Raw genomic sequence first — 22,263 nt, 5'->3', positions numbered from 1 at the left:
TGGCGGCATTGCCATATCTATATTTCAAATACTTTATTTGTGAGTTTTTAACTACTATTTAATTATGTTTTTCTCATAGTTTCGGGCTATTTGTCTCTCGTGAGCATGTAGTGCACTGGCTACTGATTCAATTTAGCTGCTGTAATGCAGCATTATGATTTAGCACTATCGGTCATTAGCACCTCCTAAGGTGTGCCCCAAAAGCTGCATTTAGCAGCATATTTTATATGCTACACCTGCTCCCTTCCATCTGTCTGATTGTAATCCCCATGATCAGCTATATAAATCCAAGCATGTTCTCCCAATTGTGTTCTGCTGTTCCACCCACCTCTGTCCTCTTCCCAAAAAGAGAAAATGGGAAGATTAGTAACCTCCCTCCACTCCACCTCCTTACATCAACAAAGATGTTTAGTGATTGCCCTCAAAGGAGCTTTTTTGGAGAGAAAAAAGAGAAAAAAAACTCGTATGCACACTACTGCCTGTTATAGATGGTCTACTACAATAAAATTACTATATATAAATATATTTTGAAGACACTGGAAGAGCACTGCTTCTGGCAGATAATTAAGGTTGGCAAAGTGCATAAACCTTGCTAACAACTGATTTTCACTATTTGGAAAAACACTGGAGAATACCCATTGTAATCGTAAACAATAAACACTGAAAAAGGACAACATATTCATAGGTCAGTTTGGCAGTTCTTGAATTCAAAAGAGTTTGCAGTAGCAAATACTATCTTTCTAACAGCAGGTTAATATTTGCTAAATTAAGAACAGTCTACCAGTTTTTTTTATAATTCTTTTTATTTTCAAATCAGGCAATATAAAACAGCAGAGAGCACATACATTCAGGGCATTACAGCATCATTAGTTTACATTGTCAGGAGTACACATGAAGTAGAGAAAGGCATTCGGTGTTACAATATTCATCGTTAATGTAGGACCAATTCATACAGTATTATATCCAGTCTACCAGTTTTAGCAAGTTTGTGTCCCTTATTACCTCCTCAGCAGAGATGTGGTTTGGGCGGTGCTGGGTGGTGCAGTGAGAGTTCTTGAAATAGAATAGATGACCCAATGCCTGGAACACCAAACCTCAGGTGCAGAGCAATTGAACAGGCCCTTAGGCCAATGTGATTCCATTACTCTACTACTGAACATTTTTCTTCTCATTTTTTAAAAACATTTTCATCCATTTATAGTCCAAGTTTAAGCCAGTTCAAAAAGATGAAACGTGATATTCAGATCTTCTGTGTTTTATTCGCCATACAATGATTCCAACAAGCGACAATCCACTATGCCTTTTTGTTCACAATTAAAATCCAAAATTTCATCCATGATGTAAAACACACAATGCATTTCGAGAACAACATCAATAACAACAACATCGAGATAAACTAAAATCGGAAAAGTAGAAACAAAATATAGTCAGAGTCAAAGTAAAATATCATGTTTCACCCAACAACGCACCCACTGTGATTCTGTGATGCTTAAAACTGGGGTAAATGTACGAGGAAATGGCGGAGTGAGGCCACTTCAGAAACGCAAGGCTGCGCCATATTTACAAGGATATGGTGCAGCCTTGCGTCCCCCTGCGCTGGCGCTACACTTAGCAGTGTAGTTCCAACACAGGCACCCTTGCACCATAGTGCAAGGGTGTCTTCGTGCAGGGGAGGATTGTTTATGTACTGGAAGGTGTCCCTTACTTCACATAAACAATCCTAAAATGCCATTTTGTCACTTTTATGTGTGCTGCTTCATGCAGCACACATGAAAGTCACAAAATGGGATTTTTGTTAAAAAGATTGTTTATGTATCGGAAGGGGGACCTTCCTGTACATAAACAATCCATGGCAGTTTGCTTTTTCCATGTGTGCTGCACAAGGCAGCACACATGGAAAAAGCAAAAATGAGGATAAATAATGCATTTCTCCTCGTTTCTCCAAGTTAGGACCATGTTTTCTCTGGTCTTAATTTTGGCACTGCCTCCCTTTTACGCTGCCCTTGTACATAGGGGAGCAGCGTCAAAATCAATGGGTTTTGCTTTTTCCATGTGTGCTGTACAAGGCAGCACACATGGAAAAAGCAAAAACGAGGATAAATAATGCTTTTCTCCCTTTTTCTCGAAGTTAAGAACCTGTTTTCCCTGTCTTAATTTTGGCGCTGCCTCCCTTGTATGCTGCCCTTGTACATAGGGGGCCGCATCAAAATCAATGGGAGTTGTGGTGGAACGCCTACCACAACACCCACTGCCCACCCCTTTCACGCTAACTTTCACGCGAGATTGGTTGTCAGGTAGATCTTAGCCCTTTTCACGTAGCAGAACACCACCTTTCTTGGTCAAGAAGAACTTGGAACCAGAACTAAGTGAGGTGGTTTGGGTTCTACATTTATATTCATTTTCCTAAGTGAGGAAGTGGATCCATTGCCAGTCTAAGGTCCTGCATCGAGTTTGGGATGTTCCCTTTCAAATGTAATTTTCTGGCTGTAGTGTACACACAGCCTTCGTGCAAGATGTTGGCTTATACAGCAGGTAGTGATGATGCTGGTTCCAAGTAAGGGTATTCAAAACATGAGCACATTGAAGCATTAAGACTCCGCACCTAGTTGTCATCAGCTTTCCTGAAGTAGAAATCAGGGACACACAAAATGTTCAGTCCTGCCAAGAAACTGCCCACCTTTAACAGCAGAATGTAATTACGCTTCCCTCTCTCCTCTTCCATCCACCAAATGGCACTGCTCAAGAAAATCTACTATCAATTCCTTGCTAGAAGGTCTTCATAGAGTTTCTAAAGGTAGCCCTATGTCCATCCTCCCTCACTTCAGTGTCTGGGTCTCCAGCCACAAGAAACCAAGTAATACCCTTCCACTTTCTGGGGAAGCTGTATCCATCCTCCATTTTTGCCATGCTAAGCGTGGGTCCTTCTAAAATCGACCTCGCTGCTCCCAGCGAAAATGACCACATTGTAGGCACATATAGTATTTACACACTTATGCAACACGCACACAGACTGTGCACGGTTCTGGTTCCCACACTGAAAGGGAATGTTTGACAAAGTGGGGCCAGTAGGTCGCACTTCTGTCTGAAACAGAAAAAAGATCTGTTTAGGAGTATTAATTTGGAAACGTTTGGTATACTGCCACATCACCTCCAGACAACAAATAGGGACAGTAGAATCATATCAGAATAAAGGACACTCTTTTTGCACCACCCCAAGGCACAGAACTCATTCTGAAGCTTGCCATTACCATGGACAGGCCTAGGCTGCTAATTCCATGCTAGATTAGTACGTTAGATGGGCTGGTAAAAAGTGAGGATAACAGTATCACATGCAGTTGGGTCACTCAGGGCAGCCATGCATGTCTGTATACCATGCAGGGGACATTCTTGCTCCAATAATACAGTTGGATACATCTCTGGTGGTGTTGCTGGAGTGTCCTGAAACCTCCCCCATTGCTTCATAGTCTGGGTACACAACTACAGTGAGATGATGATTGACACATTAATTATATTTTTTGCCAAATTTCTTTATGCAATTGGATGAGACTGGAGAATGACAAAAAGGTTATGGACATTATCTTACTACGGGGCCTTTTATTACTTTGGCAAAACAATATCCCGTGGTGAGATAACACTCAATGCATTTGCAACTGGCCAAGTGTTAACTGCACCCCAAATTACTAGCTGAATAAACATCAGGTATCTTCAGTGCCCACACCCGTATCTCCCTAAAGATAAAAATATACACAACTTTTACTGTGCAATATGTAAAAATGTAAGAGTTTTCAGCACTCACCTACCTCTTGGGCATGTCTCTTTTACACTTTCTGCATACCCTCAATGCTTGTGGGGTAAATAATTGACCTGACCGTCTCCTCCCAAGGCTGCAGCTCCAGTACAGGAATCGGCCCTCCACCAGCTTTGCATGACTGTGCCCTGCAACTAATTCCCTCACACGGCGTAGGAGATGCTGCCTTCCATAGCGTGCTGATGGTTGGAGACCGCATTGACCTTGTTTATGGTTCCCTGACAGATTTTGTCTCTGAAAGTGGTGCTTATTTTATTTACCAGGTCTCCAGTGAACCTGGGTTCCTTCTTTACAGCCTTCACCACCAGCAGCAAGCATATGCCGCTGCTTCTCGCCAAGTTTTCACTTTATGCAGTCGCCCAGAGGCCATGGCGTACAATGCCATTGAATTCAAGTCTGGATGGCTTTCTGCTGGTGATGATGGCAATCCACTGAAAATGCATAAATAGCTGCTCCAGACAGCATTGGAGCGCAGATATCATACAATCTTCCTTTATGTGGCTCACTGGGATTGTTAACTAGGAGCTACATGGACTGGCATTGATGCTATGTTTTATATACTTCCTGCCTCTTATAATGTAATTAATTGTATTTTTGCAATTACTCAGATGGGCAAAATTAACAGTCATTAATACTGGGTAGAAAAGTCACACCTGATAATACCAACTGGTAAATCTAGGTTCTTAAACACCGGGTAAAGTATTTCACACTGTAAATCCAATCCCGCAGTACCCATTAAAAGCTTGGAATTGCAGGTCCTGCATCTAAATTTACCTTAAATGATTGGTAATACCTGGAGCCACGTAAAGATACTATGTGACTCGTAATGGAGGGTGAGATAGCTTCATCAGTACAGGCAGTTCTGCATGCTTTTTACACACCAAGTATAGGTACAGAGTTGCAGTGCACATGTTCCGCCACTGTTCCAATTATGCTGATATAAATGGGATATCAGGCGTGAAGGTGCAAATTAATTAAGCAGAAGGGCAATCTGTTCACAAAGATACATTTAGTCATAAGCTCAAGTTTGCTACCAAATGTACCTTTTTAGGTCTTGTCCTACGCAGCGCGCATGCGCTGCATAGAGGGAGACCTAATGCCATCGGCAGAGCTTTTTCAGCAAAGAAGTGCACGTGTTGCATTGCTTGCAATGCAATGCGTGTACATCTTGGCGATTTCCTTTCGGGAGTGCACGGCGCCATATGGTGGCACCATATGGTCGCACGCTATCGAAAGGAAATCGCCCATGCCCCCTCCCCTGCTGCCACTTTCACTGCCGCGCCGCCAATGCTTGTTTCTTTTCTATCCGCCCTTTCCCCGCTCTCCTCTACCCTCCGATGCTGCTGGCTCGGCACTCTGACAGGACAGCTCCTCATCCTGGCCCTGCATTACACCCTGGGGGTGGGGCCTTTCGCTGTTAATGGAGGGGGGGGGGCATGAGCGTGGAGGGGAAAGGTGGTGACTGAAGAGACAGCAGTTTCTGCCATATCTGGTTTCTTCCTGAAATATCATATCTGTGTGTCTTGTGTCACAAGCGTTCCCTGGGGAGGGCGATGGAGATAGCAACCAGACACATACCCCATCCCCCCCCCCACACACACACACACACTCTTTTACTATCTGTGTCCTTGTCTTCCCCTGATAGGAGTTTTGGGGAATATAACTGGGGGGGAGGATATGCTGGAGCCATGAGACTCAATCGGTCATTGAAGGAACTGAACAGTCTCGTTAGGCATCTCTCCGTCTATGGCTGATTTCTAGCCCAGAAGCGCCTTAAAAAACGCCCGGCAGGGTCACGCAGCGCCATAGAGATCCAGTTCAAAAAGCACAAGACCATATGCAGACCCCTGACCCCGCCATTCGAAATCCATAGTCCAGGAGGCGTACAGGCACGAAAACGGAGACCGTTGCTGAGCCCCCACCTGACCGCCCCACCCTACACGGCGAAGGCCTGTCACGTTTAACGCACCACAGGGGGTGGGACCTTGTAGGCACCGCTGTTTCCTTTCACACCATCTCCTGCTTAATCCCTTGCGGGACTCTGTGTCACCGATAATCCTCTAAAACAGCCGCTGGTACCCAGACTCTAGGGCAGGGGGAAGAGGAATCCGAGGTTGGGGAGGAGGTAAAGAATGCCAGGGTGGAGCGGAGGTGGAGCTGGAGTGGCACGTCTTGTCAGGTGCCTCCAAAGTGAATTAATTTGAGCAAGCGAATCACTATAAAAACTACCAGCTAGTGTATTGTCTTTCTAATCTTTTTTCCTACTCTATCAAATAAATCTTCACACGGGTTGTGCAAACACCTGCGGCTTGTGCTGGAGGTATGTCGCAGATTTGAAGAGCCCTATATTGCCCTGCCTGTATTTCCGATAAGACCTTTGTTCCTTGGCTGTGTCACCCAGTGGGTCCTCTATAACCGTAGGCATGTCTCCTCTTGCTTGTTTATCTTTGCCAGGAATTCACAACTAGCTGACAATCACCCTTATCATTTGGGACTAGTTAGGTCTCGCGTGGCGTACTGCGCACATGCGCAGTTTAGCTCGCGAGATTTTAAGTTTTAGGTCTCGCGTGGCATACTGTGCACATGCGCAGTCGAGCTCGCGAGATTTTATGTTTTTAGGAGTACTTCACTAGCAAGGGTTAAGCCCCGCCCCTCTTCTCCATTGGCTGGCCTCCTAAAAGGTGGCCAGCCATTGGAGAAGATGTCCTAGTGACGTTCTCCTTTCTCGCTAAGCCCCGTCCTTTTCAGACTGGGCTCCTTGACTTACTGCTGAAGTAAAAGGATTCTTATCTTCTTTATGGGTCCAGATGGCCCCATAAAGAAGATAAGAAACCTTTTAAGTCAGCAGTAAGTCCGGGCGCCCAGTCTGAAAAGGACGGGGGCTTAGAGACAAAAGGCTGTGTCATGGCAAGCGCTTGTTTTTTGAGTCATTGAACGGTGTGTTTGACGTGAAGTAGAGGAGCGGCAGGGGCTCGTACAAGCGAAGTGAGGTGCTGTGGAAGAACATCACGTGCAAAGTACTTAAAGGCTTGTTCGCGGCTACGGACATCTTGGAATGACCCGCTTACCGGTTAAACCTATGAGAAACATGGCAAGATTAAAGAGCTGTAGAAGCAAATTCATCAAAAGTAATACATTAAAGTTGTATCATTAGATTGTTTTGAAACATTTGAACATCTGAATTATGTTGAAACATTTTCTACTGTATAAATCAGCATTATATTTAAAGCGTTGGATAAAAATGGCTCCTATTCAGTTCACATTTTTGAAACATGGATAATTGTACCTATTGTAGCAAATTTCCCGCCCTCTTGATAAATTTCCTTTCTGCTCAAGACGGCTATGGTGCTCTGAGTCTTTTGCTCTTTTTGGGCCAGCGATGCCAGACTCGATTCCACAACTCTGCCCCACCCAGGCTCTCACCCGCCCCTTGCTTCATCCCCTCCTCCTCCTCCCCTTTTGAGCGTAAAGTTTATTGTGAATGGAGCGCTGGCGGGGGTGACGTCACCCTGCGAATGTCAACAATGTAGCAATTGAGGAGCGGGCGGAAGGCGTGTTCAGCCACCGCCGGGGGAGGGCTGCAGCTAGAGTAACAATCAGAGAGGATCCGCACGTGCTGCTGGAGGAGCGGCTGCGCGAGCCACCATTTACACACAACAACAAGCGCCCTGCAGCAGCAGCAGCCGCCGCCGCAGCCCTTCCATGAGTGAGAGCTGCCGGGGAGAAGCAAAAACAACAACAGGGGAGGAGTACCAGCCGCACCTCTGCAGCCTCCCTCTCTCGCCGGCTGGGAGGGGGCATCTGAGGGCACAGCATGCACCCTGAGGTTGTGGAGGGCATGCACACGCACAGACACACACTGCCACGTGACCAGGTCTTTCTCTTATTATTGATAACCAAAAACAATAAAAATATAAACCGCCGCCGGCCATCACCAGCCCCGCGGACTCAGAAACAGAGACGTTTTAATGCATGGGCAAAGTGGGCTCTGGCCCAGGGCCCAGCCTTTCAGGGGCCCCCTGACAGAGTCAGCTCCGTTCTCCAGAGATTTGCCCTAATGACCTTGAATATTTCTCAAACAGATTTTTTTAAATACGGTTTTCCTTTAATGTATTTTTTATGTACCTGATGTGTGAGTCTAGTACAGGTTTTTTGCAGAGAAATGTTGTGTTTATGTTTCATGCAATATTCATAAAAAAAGTTTCTTTTAGAGCAAACCAAAGCCTAAGATATAAGAAATGGGAGGGTGTCACAGATATTATTTGCAGTAATATTGGTGAACAGCTGCCGTGCTACTATATTGAAAACACACATAATTATCCCTGAATATTAGATGTAAACACATGTAGGGCCTTATTTATGAGAAGTGATGCATCGCTGTGTGAAAACAGGGATGTGTCACTTCTTAGTGCGCCCTCCTTGCAACATGATGGATGCGCCATATTTACTGTATGACGCATCATGTCGCAAGGAGTTACAGATACGTCGGTATTTCTGACGTATCTGTAGGCTCAAAAGTGATGCATTGCTGGGGTGTGTCTGAAAATAGACGCAACTCCAGCAATGTGTCCTTTCACATGGGGCAAGCCCCATGTGAAAGGGCCGGCATCAGTCTTACACCTGCTGTGAGGCAGGTGTAAGATATTGACGCAATGGCGCACTGAGTTCTCATAGATTTCAATGTGCCACTTCTACGAGGCTTTTTGCGGGGCAAAATCCACCCTGCATACATTATACCTAGTGCAGGTATAATGTGGTGCAGGGGTTTACAAAGTGACACATCTGCCTAGATGCGTCATTTTGTAAATAGGGTGCAACATGGCACATTTTTTACGCTGCCGGTGTATCACAAAAAGGGACGCATCTGCGGCATCAAAGTGAAGCAAGGCCTCATAAATAAGGCCCTTAGAATTTGAACGAGTGTTCCTTTGCACTGTCAGGGACCTAATGAAATGAAATAGTGTATTTAATAAAGCGCGTAGCTACTCAGACTAGAGTGTCCTGGCGCATGACAGCGGGAGTAAAATGTGAGTAAAAGCCCCATCAGATATTAAAAAGCCAGGTTTTTAAATTGTTCCTGAAAGAGAGTAGTAGTGTGGTTTGTCTCAGAGACTCACGGAGGCTATTCCACAATTTTGCGCCTAGAAAGCAGAGGAATCTTCCTTCAGTGTGGGCACAGCACATTTTAGGCACAATGCCCAGGTTGGCATTGGAAGATCTTAGGGGTCTAGATGTTGTGTAGTGATTAACGCGCTTATTTAGGTATCCGACTCTTAAGTTGTGGAAAGCTTTAAAGAAGATGGTCATCGCTTTGAAGTCGATCTATTCTTTTATGCAAAGCCAATGTAGAGACTTAAAAATAGGGGCCATACTAGATTTGGGTTTCGCTCTCAGGATGGCTCTGGCCGCCGCATTTTGTACCACTTGTAGGTGCTGGATAAGGGATTTTGGAAGACCGAGGAACAAGCTGTTGAAATAGTCAAGCTTTGATGTCACCAGAGCCTGTACCACGATCTTTCTGCTCTCAAGTGGTAACAGTGGCAGAAATTGTTTTAGCATCCGGAGTATGCCAAAGCAAGCACCAGTTAGATTTTGGATTTGAAATCGCATGGAGAGTGTCTTGTCTATAACAATTGCTAAGTTTTTTACTTTCTCCTTTTCCGCGGGCGGGGGCGGCAGATCTTTTGGCAACCAAGAGCTCCTGGCAGACGTTTCTGGATTACCAAGGAAAACAACTTCAGTTTTGTCAGGATTGCACTTCAGCTGATAGATCTTAAGCTAGTTAAAAACCTTTGTGAGCAAGACCTAATCATTGCCCCGTCAAAGTCGGTTCCTTTTTCACACATAAAAATCAGCTGAGTGTCATCAGCATAGGAAACCATTTTGGCGCCCTCTTCCTCTACCAGAAATGCAAGGGGGGATTGCTATAAATTAAAAAGGGTAGGACTGAGAATGGAGCCCTGAGGGACACCTACATTCATGGCCAGAACCGGGATGAGAAAGGGGGCAGCCAGATGTCTTGAGATCTATTTGCCTAGAAGGAAGACATCCATGTTCAGGCAGTCGGGGGGACTGATGTTAGCAAGTCTCTCCAGGAGCCTCTCATGTGGGACCGTGAAGGCCGCCGACAGATCGAGTAGTATCAGAACAGCCTTGCCTCCCTGGTCCAGCTTACCCTTGAGAAATTCATTCACTTCCAGCAGAGCGGACTCTGTACTGTAGTTAGCCCTAACACTGGATTGGGACTCATGAAGGAGATTCCCATCTTCAATGTGTTTTTGGAGGGCCTCTTCTACATGCTTCTCTAATAATTTGGAGAGGGCCGGAAGAAGGGAGATTGGCCTGTAGTTGGCAGGGTCCATCGGTTTGGCGTTAGCCTTTTTAATCAGTAGAAGAATCTTAGCATTCTTCCATCATTTTGGCATGTTGTCTGAGGAGAGGGAAGCATTATAGAGCTGGTTTACTGTGGGGTTTATGGTGGGAGCTAATGAGTTCAGGATATTCGCTGGACATGGGTCGGTAGGAGAGCCAGACTTAATGCTCTGGAGAAGGGTCAGTGACTCTTCATGCGGAAACTCAAGGAAAGCTAGTAAAGATGGAGGATCCAAGAGATGAAATTTGCTATTAGAGCTAAGGTAGGAGGTCAGTTCTTCCTCTGAGATGTTAGTGAAGGCTTGTTGGACCATGCAGATCTTTTTGTGGAAGAGTTGAGCTATTTGCTTAGACCATTCTTCCGTGCATGGCCCTTCCTTTGTGCCTGCTTTTGAGTGGTAAAGGATTTAACTATGCTAAAGATTTCCTTACTCTTAGTTTGGCCATTTTCTATCTTGATTTGAAAGAAGTTTTCTTGGCTGCCTTCACGAGAATATAATGAGCTTTTAAGTTGTCTTTATACACCTTCCTGTCCTCAGGTAGATAGGATTTATGCCATTTCCGTTCCATTTTTCTACAATTTCTTTTGCTAGATCTAAGGGAATTGTTAAACCATGGAGCTGGTGGGGCTGAACTCTTTGAGGAGCGGGAAACAACCGGTACTGCTGCATCAATGTTGGTTCGGAGCCTTGAATCTATTGAGAGGGCATCCAAGGCAGCCAGACCGCTCCAGTGGGAAACAACCGAGGGCGTCTGCTAACATCGGGATGGATATTTTATGGAACATCCTGTAATATTAGACCCTCTGCCCTGCATTAGCCCAAGGGGCTGTGGCAGAGTTTGGAATGACAAATTTTAATAGGAGGTGGTCAGACCAGATAATGGGAGGAGGTAGGCTTACTGATATGTCGAAGTTGTGAAAGATTTAGTCTAGGGTATGGCCCTTCTCATGGGTGGCCAAAGAAATAGATAGAAACATGTTGCAGGGCTGCAGCGTCTCCAACAAAGAAATTGTTTTGAGGGTCTTTTCCATTGTACATATGTATATTAAAATCTCACAGAATAAGGCAGTTGTTGTATTTTAAGGCCAGTGAGGTGGTGGCTGCATTAAGCATGGAAATAAAATTTCCAATTGCACTGGAAGGTCTGTAAATCAGAAAAACAGCTATACAGGGATGCGGGGGGGGATAAGGTACAGAGGAAGCCTAAGGACTCTGCGCTCTCAATGTTTTCTCTTGGAATGGGAGAGCAGTCTAGTTTTTGATTGTAAATGATGGCGACACCGTCCCCCTTCCCACTTGGTCAGTCCATCCTAAGGATTTTATTACCCGTAGGGATGGACGAGGTGATATTAGGGTTGGAAGCTTCATACAGCCAGGTCTCAGTGAGAAATAAAAGATCAGGATGTTCGTCTAAAAGTAGGCCATAAATGTGCTTGCTTTTGCATAGAGGGACAATTTAAAAGGGTGGCCTTTAAGTCCTCTGTTTTCTCATTGTTTTTACACTTATTGTTGCATGGGAGGATCTTGGGTGCGAGTTTCCTGGATTGAGGAAGAGACAAGTTGCACATATTGCATCGAAAGTCTACCTCCAAGCCGCTGTACAATGCCATAATGGTAGCCGCCTAAAGCGAAGCAGTTTTTCCCTATTGTAATATAGTGGAAGAAACTCACCGAAGGGGAACGGGGCAGCATGGCCGGCGCCGGACGCCTCCGGGCGCAGACGGGCTTGCCTTTGGTGCGCCTTCGGGGCGCCCGCTGCGCGCGTTTGCATCGGGAATATATAGGCTAATACCTATGATGCAAACTGGATCACTAAAGCAGCTGAAGAAGCGGAAACTGCGTGGGCGCAAGTGAGGAGCCCGATAGTTGCCCTAGACCTCCGCACAATCGGTGTATCAGCCGCAGCGGATCAGGACTGGAGGAAAAGCAAGATGCGAATCGGAGCAGCTAAGGAGGTGTAGGCAAGCAGAATCAAGTAAAGTGCAAGTGCGCGTAGGTAGGCGAAATTGTTAAAAAGCACAGAGTAATTCAGCCGCACATATACAGTTTAAAAAGTATTAAAAACCTAGTAGCAGGGCAGGAAACACTAAATCCTACCGCTGTCAGCTGCGCACGTCAATTTACATCGGGAATATATAGGCTAATGCCTATGATGCAAACTGGATCTTTAACGCAGCTGAGAAAGCGTAAACTGCATGGGAAACAGGGGCTCAAATTGGATCATAAATTTAAAGCTGTTCTGAACAGGGGCCCCCAAAATATGTTTGGCCCAGGGCCCCCAAAATCCTTAAGATGTCCCTGAACAGAAAGTGAAATCAGGATGTGTCGCTGGTAAGTACCGCCTGCCTCCTTTTATTTTTAATTGCAGTGTTTTGTGCTGAAATGTGGGGCATGGGAATGTTGGGTTGTTTTCTGCGCGAGTAGCCGCTAGAAGACAGATTTCATGTATAAATTTGACACTGCTGAGCGCTGCCTTCTGGTCTCGGTGTATTCTTCATGTGGGCCCTTGTAGGGGAATTATGCAAGTTTCGCGGTCACTCCTCTCGGTGTGCAGGGCAGCTGCTAAATATAAATACGCCCAGCTGTTTGGATGTTTATACTCCTATGTATTTGGGTTGTACCCCCAACACTCTCCCCTCAGCCTCCCCGGTCTGTGGTTGGTGCCGGTGCTTGTTTGTGTGCGGGGTCGCGGTGGTGCCCCAGCGTCGGGCAGGTCTTCGGAGCGCTGCTCGGGCCAGGCCTGCGGGTATGGGGGCGGCAAGGGATACCCTGGATGCTGTGCTGCATGCTGATGGATGCTTTCTTGAGCAGCAGCAGGGGGGAGGGGCGACGCATTAATAACTCGGGCGTGCTCCTGCCTCCTGTTGTGTGCTTCTGGTGCAAGCAGCTCTCAGATCGAGAGACCATAGGCAGAATTGCCCCCACCTCCCCGCCCCTAGGAGTTCATTACCACCCTACCTGCACTACATACAGTATGCTGATCGATCATGCTGGCTATTCATAGTCTGGGGCAGCTGTCTGACCTGTCACAACCGGGCTTGCACGGGAGCTCGTGACGGGACGGACATCTGGTGTGACAAATCACGGTTAGCAAACAGGTTGTTTCTTTGGTTTTTATATGTCAGTTTGCAAGGGAATAGACTGCTCCGTTTTTGCCTGGAGCAGCCTCGCGCTGCTTTGTTTACATCACCGTGCAGGTCATGTGTAAAATGGATCTCTGAACAACAGCCCTTCTTCGGGTCACGCTTGCATTGTGTGTGTGGCTCTGTGTGTGTGTGTGTGGCTCTGTGTGTGGCTCTGTGTGTGTGGCTCTGTGTGTGTGTGGCTCTGTGTGTGTGTGGCTCTGTGTGTGTGTGTATGTGTGGCTGTGTGTGTGTGTCTCTCTGTGTATGTGTGTGTGTGTGGCTCTGTGTGTGTGGCTCAAAGTGTGTGTGTGGCTCTGTGTATGTGTGGCTCTGTGTGTGTGTGGCTGTGTGTATGTGTGTGGCTGTGTGTGGGTGGCTCTGTGTGTGTGTGGCTCTGTGTGTGTGTGTGTGTGCACATCCAATAGATCTCACATTTGCGAGAGATTAAGCTATTGGCATTGTAAATGACAATGCCATTTATTTATCTATTTTCAAAACCAACACATAAATAAAAAGTTTGTCATTTACAATGCCAATAGCCCTAACTTTTGCAAAGGCGAGACCGTTGCATTGTAAATGCTTGTTTTTCGCTAACATCCAGGCCCAGCAGGGCCTCATAAGAAACAAGGGCCCTGTCTGCAGCCTCAGTTCCCAAGCAGACAAAAGGGGGAAACATCCTTTACAACGCAACTTTTACCACGCAGTGCCTTTACGACGCAACTTTTACAATGCAAACCATTACAACGCATTGCGCTGGGGGGCGCTCTAGGATAGGGAATAAGTTTAATTTACTATCCAACACCTTCCCTAGTGTCCACGGGGACTGGAGTTGGAATAGTAAATTAAACTATTCACTATCCAGCACCCCAAAGCGCTATGCGTTGTAAAGGTTTTCCTTGTAAAAACCGCGTTGTAAAGGCATGCGATGTAAAAGCCTGCGTTGTAATGTCATACATCCGACAAAAGGCGATGGGTGCGTAGCTGTAAACTTGCCCCATGTCTTGATGGGGTTTTGCAACCAGTCCTGGATTTTCAGCCATTTACACCCACACACAAACAACAGCAAAAAAACAAGCAACAGTGCCATCGTCCATCACACACAACATGAACAGATCTGGACCAGGCATACACTTTTCCCTTCATACACAAACCGTGTACCGAACATGCATTATCCATGTAATTCAACCTTGCACATGGTAACGTTACAGGGCAAGCAGCAGCCATACAGGAACTTGTCACACACACAGCAGGAACAGCCTAGAAAGCTGCCATGAAGGAATCTCTTTTATACATAAATGAACAATACTGGCAGCACATCACAAGCAGGAGTCCCACATACTTGAAGTAGTAGTGCAAGTTACCATTTCACATATTTAGTTGGTACATGGTAAACCACAACAGTGCACGCTTTTTCAGATAGAATACAAGTGTAACAAAGGCAAAAGTAGGGTACGTGTATTTTACACAGATTTGGTGCATCATGGTAGTTCTGTTCTTGTCTCTTCCTTGACAGCTCTAGGATACTCTAGGATGATTTAATATCTACAGCTGCTACCTTAGAAACAGAATCTGATAATGCTTTTTGGGTCCAGTCCTCAGGCACCTACCCTCGAGCAGGTCGTGGGAAACATGATCCTAGGAGAGACCCCTCGAGACCTCCTACTCCGGCCCCTGACAAGAAGCCAGGCCGTTGGGCTGCTGCTCCGCCTATCCATCTTTGGAGCTGTCACCTACTTCAGCATCAAGTGGGTGTGTGATGCTCTGGACCCCTCGCGGGAGGAACGACAACGCCTAAAAAAGAAGGTATGGACCCTTGGGCCGCGGGGCAAGTGGCAGACTTTATGGGGCATTTAGATCCCATCAGGAGGTAGGACAAGTGAGAGTAAGGTGAGAAACTGAGTGAGCAAAAAGTAATGTAATTTAATGTAAGTTGCATTTATATAGCGCGGCTGTCACCCAACGGGCATCCTGACGCTGGGATTACCTAAAGACACTGTGCGGCTGTAATTTTGAGATCACGACGGACAGGTCTCTCAAGCTTTCTCTTGGGAAGAGCCTTGTCTTTAGCTTCTTTCTAAATTGCAGCAAATCGTCAATTTTGTCTGTGCTCACTTGGTAGTTCATTCCACAGTCATGAGGCTGCATAACTAAATTATCTGCCTCCCAGCCGGGTTTCCTTAAATCGTGGGGTACATACTAAGTAGGCTGTGGAAGAGAGAAGATTTCTGGCTGGGGAGTACCAATTAAACATTCTTTGTTATGGTTTAAGCCCCATTATGTGTACCGCATTATGAACAATGCAAAGTGCTTTAAATTGAATCCTTTTGCAGGATAGGCAGCCAATGGAGATCCCTTAAAGCTAGCGACGCAGAGGATCTGCGTTGTCTATTTAATGCTAGCTTAGCCGCAATTATTTGTATTCTTTGCAACTTTTTTGTTAGAGACGCCGGTGCTCCAAGAAGCAGGGCATTACAGTAATGCAATCTGCTTGCGATGATACTCCTTACCACCTGTGGTCTGGCCGAGATTATACAGAGAGTTTTCACCATGTTGCCCTTGGCCCCCCTGCTCAGTCTGTCATTCACACTCCTTCCTCAAGCTTCATCACCCCTAGACCTTATCTTGCTGATATAGCCTTTCTTAGGTCTCCCTGTCAACCTGCAATTCACAGACCTACTCACACTACTAGACTCACTACACGTCGGCCTTCTCGTGAGCCAACCATTCATTGTTTGAAATATGTTTATTGCAAGCACCAGGCACAATACAGCATTTCCTTCATTGAAAAAGAAACCAATCATCAGAAAATGAATAGCAATTGCAATACAGAGAAACTGTATCGACTGAACTCCATGTATTCTATAATGAGCACTCTGAAGCGGTTTACTAAGTAGCATAGCAGGTTGGCAATTAACAAATGCATTGGCCTAAGAAACTGTGTGTGTGGGTGAGTGGGTAGGGGGGAGAAGTGAGTAGACTTCTAGTAGGAATACATGTTACGAGTGTTAATTCTACCCTAGCGTATGTATCACAACAGGCTGAATTCATATTTGGCATACCTAGCCCCAGGAATTATCAGAGCGATGAAGTAAAACAAGTCACATCAGGCCATTTCATGCCACCTTAGCTTCACTATAATTATGTCACCCTATTAACTCTCTGGCAGCCTAAGGGTTAGTAAAGCTATAGCTTTTCCGTTCATAATGTACCTCTAACCATGTGAGAAACCACAATGATGTTGCAATCCCTTAGCTATGAGTGCTTGTTTTAACATTCATTTCCTGCTTCTTCAGCATAGTTGTCTTACTCAGGTCTGTTACACTTTTTGGGTTCCTGCTCTGTAGGGAGCCTAATGACTATGATTACTTCCACCCGGCAGGAGGCACAAGAACCCACACCCTGCTCCTGCAGAAAACCCTGAACAAGAGCTTACATGTTACCACTGCGACTTGGGAGACTGAGTATCCCCATCATGGCGTTGAGCTAAATTTGACTATCCAGTCAGGAAAATACCCCCTTTGGGTTTCTAGAACAAATCTCACATACAATTCATACTCTTATCATAATCTCACTCATCATTTCTTATACTCCCCTGGAAACATCAAGGTTAGACCCCCCCACTGTATTATAAAAAGTTCTGCACTTTATTTATAGGAAAACCAATGTTTCTATACTGAAAGATGATTTGGTTACAGTTGGATATTAAAACTATTATAAAATCAGACATAATGGTTTAAAAAGTAATTAAATACAAGTAAAAACTCATCATACTATTCCCCTTCAATGTAGTAAGAACATCTCTTTAACTTTTTTTTATCAAAAACAACAATTCTTTATACGAAAACAGTTCATTGCTCAAATGCAAAACATAGACAGTCACGTGTCTTTAGGCCACTAATCTGTTTCGGTCATTGTTCATAGCACCGAGTATCTTTGAATCAGTTATATCTGCTGAATCACTTAATGCTTGTCCGATTCAGTGTTAGAATTGCATCAAAGCGTTTCAGTGGACTCGCAATATTTAGAGCCACCTTCCTCATGATGAGTAGATTTCTCCCACAATCCTAATAAAAATAATAATATGTTGTATTATACATTGTACCTCCTAACTGATCATAAACCCGATATTATGTTCATAACCGAAACTTGGCTTAACAACGTCTCTAACCCTACCATTGCTAACGCAATTCCTCCTGGTTACCTGATCATACGGAAGGATAGGCCTGGGGGCAGGGGCGGAGGTGTGGCTATAATATTCAAGGGTAGTTTTTCCTGAGCACCACTTCCTATTGCAGAGTTAGAGGGGGCAGAGGCCCTCAAATTCTTTCTGACTGTGTCAGCCCACCAATCTATTGCTGGCATAGCAATTTATCGACCGCCAGGGCCGGCAGGATTGTTCTTGGAGTCGCTCGGTCATGCCATCTCCCCAATTATATCCAAATACAGGCATTGTTTGGTACTTGGGCATCTCAATATCCACATGGACCAACCGACTGACCCTGAGCCTCGGAAGTTGTGTGAGCCTCTAAGCATCCTCAATCTGACCCCCTATGTTTTACTCCCAACCCACGAAAGCGGCCACATTCTGGACCAGATTTTTTCGACGGCCAGGATTGAAATGGATGCTCCCCTCACCATTATTTGGTCAGACTACTTCTTGCTTACCTTTAGATTGCACAAGGAGTTGGGTAGATCTCAGTCTTATTGCAAACCGCGTGCCAGTAATTTTAGGCCGTTTGATCGGCTTACTTCAGAGACACTGGCTGGAGCACTTAGGCATTCTCCTATTCCTTTCAGTGGAAATTTGGAGAGTGATGTGCTTTCCCTAGAGAGCTGGCTTCAGGATCGTGCTATGGAATTAACCCCCCGCAAAACTCGAGCAGAAAAAGCTTGCAGAGTTTCAGCCCCATGGTTCACGGAAGCCCTTAGAAAAAGCAAAAGTGCTTGCAAATGCCTGGAGAGGGCATGGAGGAAGAACTTCAATCCCATGGACAAAATTGCCTATAAATTGGCTCTGAAAGCCTATTACACCAATGTCCGTGAGGAAAAGAAGCTTTTTCTGGCGGCGAAAATTGAACAAGCTGGGCATCGCAGAAAGGAACTTTTCAAGAATGTATAAGATTTCTCCTCTCCTAACGCAATAGATAGCCCATTTACCCATACCAGTGAATGGACCAACAATTTTGTGGGCTATTTTTTCGATAAAATTAAAACCCTACAAGACTCTTTTAGGGAGCTACCCTCAGCAATGGAAGGGAATACAAGCCCACCCCTGTGCCACTCCCATTTCAGATGGGACCCTCCTGCAGTTTCCGCCTATCCCATGGCCAATTCACTTAAGATAATGAAAGCCACTAAATCCGGCTCTCCCTCTGATCCTTGCCCAGCGAAAGTACTGGTGTCCATCGCTGAGGTGATCAACTCAGCAGTTAATTTGGTTTTGAACACCTCTTTGTCCGAGGGATTAATGCCTGAAAGCTATCGGGTACTCTCGTCAAACTAAACATGCAGTACAACCCGTGCCGTGGGCGTATGTTGTCAATGGATAGACATTACTCAATGATCGATTGATGTATGATTCATGATACTATCTGCAATGCACTGATAATTTTTCTATGCATGGCTGTATTCATTCTGTTTTTAACAAATTTAATAAAGTATGTTATATAAAAAAAATGCCTGAAAGCTGGAAGCACGGGAAAATTCTCCCGCTTTTAAAGAAACCTTCAGTAGACCCTTTGGTAGCCAGCAATTATAGGCCAATATCGCTGCTGCCTTTCTTCTCCAAGGTCCTGGAGAAATATGCAATTACTATCATCACAGATTTTGTAGAGGCTAATCATGCACTGCACCCTAGTCAATCAGGTTTCAGAGCAAACTTCAGTACAGAGACAACCTTATTGGAAGTCTCAGAAACCATAAAAACAACACTGGATAAATGGGGCAAAGTGGTACAGATACTATTGGATCTTTCCGCGTCCTTTGACACTGTGCCCCATTCGCGACTCCTGCAAAGACTCCAGGACTGCGGTATTGGTGGCACAGTCCTCAGCCGGTTCACCTCCTTTCTGGATAATCGCCAACAAACTGTATGGTTGTAGCGTGGGGTTAGGGATAGACTGGAGACTTTGTCTGCTTAGAGAAGGTTTTATTCTTAGAAGTGCTTTACGGCTATGGAAGGTCAGTCTCTCCCTCGCAAACTCCGCCCGGTCCGTGATTGCAGCAGCTCTATTTTTCAGCCTGGATGTTCTTGCCCTCTTCGCCGGTCCGCGACCTCTTGTTCCCAGCGTTGCTCCACTCCTCAAAGAAAACCAACAGAGGGAGGCCGTCAGTTTCGCTATCAGTCTAACCGTTGCCCATGGGGAGACCGGGGTGAATGGGGACACCAGTGTTGACTATATACAGTGCGCGGGGTTTGTGAGGCACGAGTGTGAGGGGAGGGGAGGGTTGGACGGCGCGGGAAAGATATGGAAGGAGTATTTACAAATCTATACAGCTCAGACACGAGGACCTCCTCCCCTTCTCCCGACCCAGCCTGCCAAACGCCGCCGTACTTGTGAAAGCCACACTCCTCCCTCGGGAGTGTGGCACGGCGGTTCAACGGGTCGTTGGCCTCCTGGCACGCCTCCACGAACTTCTCTCCCGTCTTCTCCGCTCTCCTCGCTCTCCTTCTTCAGCTCCTCGTCTCCTCCGCTTTCACTCCCGACCTCTATGGCTTCGCTCCTCTTCCTCCTGGGTAACGCCGCACACCGAGTAGAGGGCTTCCGGACTCTTGACCATTCCGGACCCTCTGTCGTCATGTAGGGGCGTGGTCTCGTCTTCGTCGTCGTACGCCCCGTTAGAGGCGCCCTCCTCCCTTTCTTCGATGTTGAGAAGCGGCGGATCGCTGGACCAGTCCGTCTGAGGGGAAGGAGGGGAGGTTGAGTCAGGGACCCACCAGGGACTCTGGGACGCCTCCGTTACCACCACCCTGCTACATTCCTTCCCCCCTGGTTTCTCCCGATTGGGGAGAACTGGTGTTCTGGACAGGTAGTCCGCATTACCGTTCTCTGCCCCCTTTCTATGTTTTACAGTGAAGGCAAAGGGCTGTAAGAACAGGAACCACCGCAGGACAAGGGGGTTTTGGGATTTGTTCCTCTGCATCCATTGGAGGGGTGCATGATCCGTGTACAACGTGAAAGGTTGTCCTTCTAAATAGTACCTCAGTTTGTCGATAGCCCAGCGAAACGCTAGACACTCCTTTTCCACCGTAGGGTAATTGCGTTCTCTTGGGTGTAGTTTTCTGCTAATAAAAAGGAGTGGGTGTTCTATCCCGTCCTCCCCCTCTTGTGATAATACCGCCACAAGGCCTGTGTCAGAGGCGTCGGTGGCTAAGGAGAAGGGTTTACTAAAGTCTGGGGGTATCAACACTGGGCTAGAAGTGATGGCTTCTTTTAAGTGTAGGAACGCCTGTCTGGCTTCTTCTGGGGGAGGGGAGATAAGGCTGTTCTTGACATTTTTCTTGAGGAGTTCCGTTAAGGGGGCTGCTGTGTGTGCAAAATTTTCAATAAATCTCCTGTAATATCCTATGAGGCCCAGGAATGCTCTCAGCTCCCTTTTTGTAGAGGGGAAAGGGGCATGTTTTATCGCCATGACCTTTTCCTCTTGTGGAGCTATTACTCCCTCTCCCAACATAAAACCCAGATATTTCACTTTAGGGAATGCAGCTCTCGATTTTTTTTAATTGACATGTACATCCGCCAGCTGTAATGCAGTCAGGACCCTGACTATGTGGTCTAAATGTTCCTTCCATGTGGAACTAAAGATGACGATATCGTCTAGGTAGACGGAGCTGTATTTTGTATGAGGAGCCAAAACCTCGTTCATCATCCTCTGGAAGGTTGCCGGGGCCCCATGAAGGCCGAAGGGCAGGACATTAAACTCGAAGAGGCCGTCGTCGGTGGCGAAGGCCGTCTTTCGCTTATCCTCTTCCCTTAGGGGCACCTGCCAGTAGCCCTTGGTCAGGTCCAATGTAGTGATGTAACGGGCTTCTCCTATTCGTTCTATGAGTTCGTCCACCCGGGGAATGGGGAAAGCATCAAATGATGAGATAGCGTTCAGGGCCCTGAAATCCATACAAAATCTAGTGAACCCGTCCGGTTTAGGGACCATCACAATGGGCGAGGACCAATTACTTTTAGATGGCCGTATGACCCCAAGTTTGAGCATTTCCTGTACTTCTCTTTTTACGTCCCTTCTTCTAGCTGCTGGTATCCTATGGGCTCTTTGCTTTACTACCTTCCCTTCCTCAGTGTCGATGCAGTGTTCAGCCATATGGGTGCGACCTGGAGTGTCCGAAAAGAGACCTGAAAAGGGACGTAAGGTTTCTAGGAGTTCCCCCCGTTCTGTCTCGGATAGTCCGAGATTCATGGGTAGCTGGTCTAGCGTTGTGCTCTCATCCCAGGAAGGCAAACCAAAATGGGTTGCTTTGGGAAGAGGCCCGATCCATTTTTTTAACTGATTTATGTGAAACGTCTGTTGTCGAGCGGGGAGATTTGCAACCGATAAGTTGTTCTGCCTATGGTTTCAACAACCTGGTAGGGCCCCATCCACTCGCTTTTGAACTTCTGTGTTGAAGAAGGGAGGAGCACTAAGCCCCACTCGCCTTTCTCCATGGTTCTCCACTTCTTGCCCTTATCATAGTGATGTTTTTGCTTTTGTTGGGTTTTCTCGAAGTTGGCATAGGCCAGCTCTCTTAGTTTACCTAGCCTGGATTTAAGCTGCTGGGTATATTCTAACAAGGATTTTTGGTCTGATGCCTCCTCCCGTTCCCATGCTTCCTTGGTTATATCTAGGAGGGATCGGGGCAGACGTCCATAAAGCAATTCAAATGCTGAGTATCCCAAGCTGCTCTGCACCTGTGCTCGTATGACATACTGAGCCAAAGGTAGCAGTCGGTCCCAATCCTTGTTCTCAG

At 46.2% G+C, this 22,263-nt stretch overlaps 1 protein-coding gene across 5 annotated transcripts in view; it reads left to right on the top strand.

The window, feature by feature from the left end:
- Positions 1 to 22,263, top strand: part of LOC144790972 (outer mitochondrial transmembrane helix translocase-like) — a 167,850-nt gene that overhangs the window by 66,553 nt on the left and 79,034 nt on the right. For 4 of the 5 annotated variants that reach the window (XM_078665591.1, XM_078665593.1, XM_078665592.1 and 1 more), the window contains one exon: positions 14,900 to 15,110. In XM_078665591.1, the coding sequence (XP_078521717.1) occupies positions 14,937 to 15,110 (174 nt within the window). In that variant the 5' untranslated portion in view covers positions 14,900 to 14,936. Of the gene's footprint in view, positions 1 to 14,899; positions 15,111 to 22,263 lie in introns of those variants that run through there. The other variant, XM_078665595.1, reaches the window with a different exon arrangement.

Source organism: Lissotriton helveticus, chromosome 11, assembly GCF_964261635.1.
Source record: "Lissotriton helveticus chromosome 11, aLisHel1.1, whole genome shotgun sequence".
NCBI lineage: Eukaryota > Metazoa > Chordata > Amphibia > Caudata > Salamandridae > Lissotriton > Lissotriton helveticus.
This window is presented reverse-complemented; position numbering and strand designations above follow the sequence as displayed.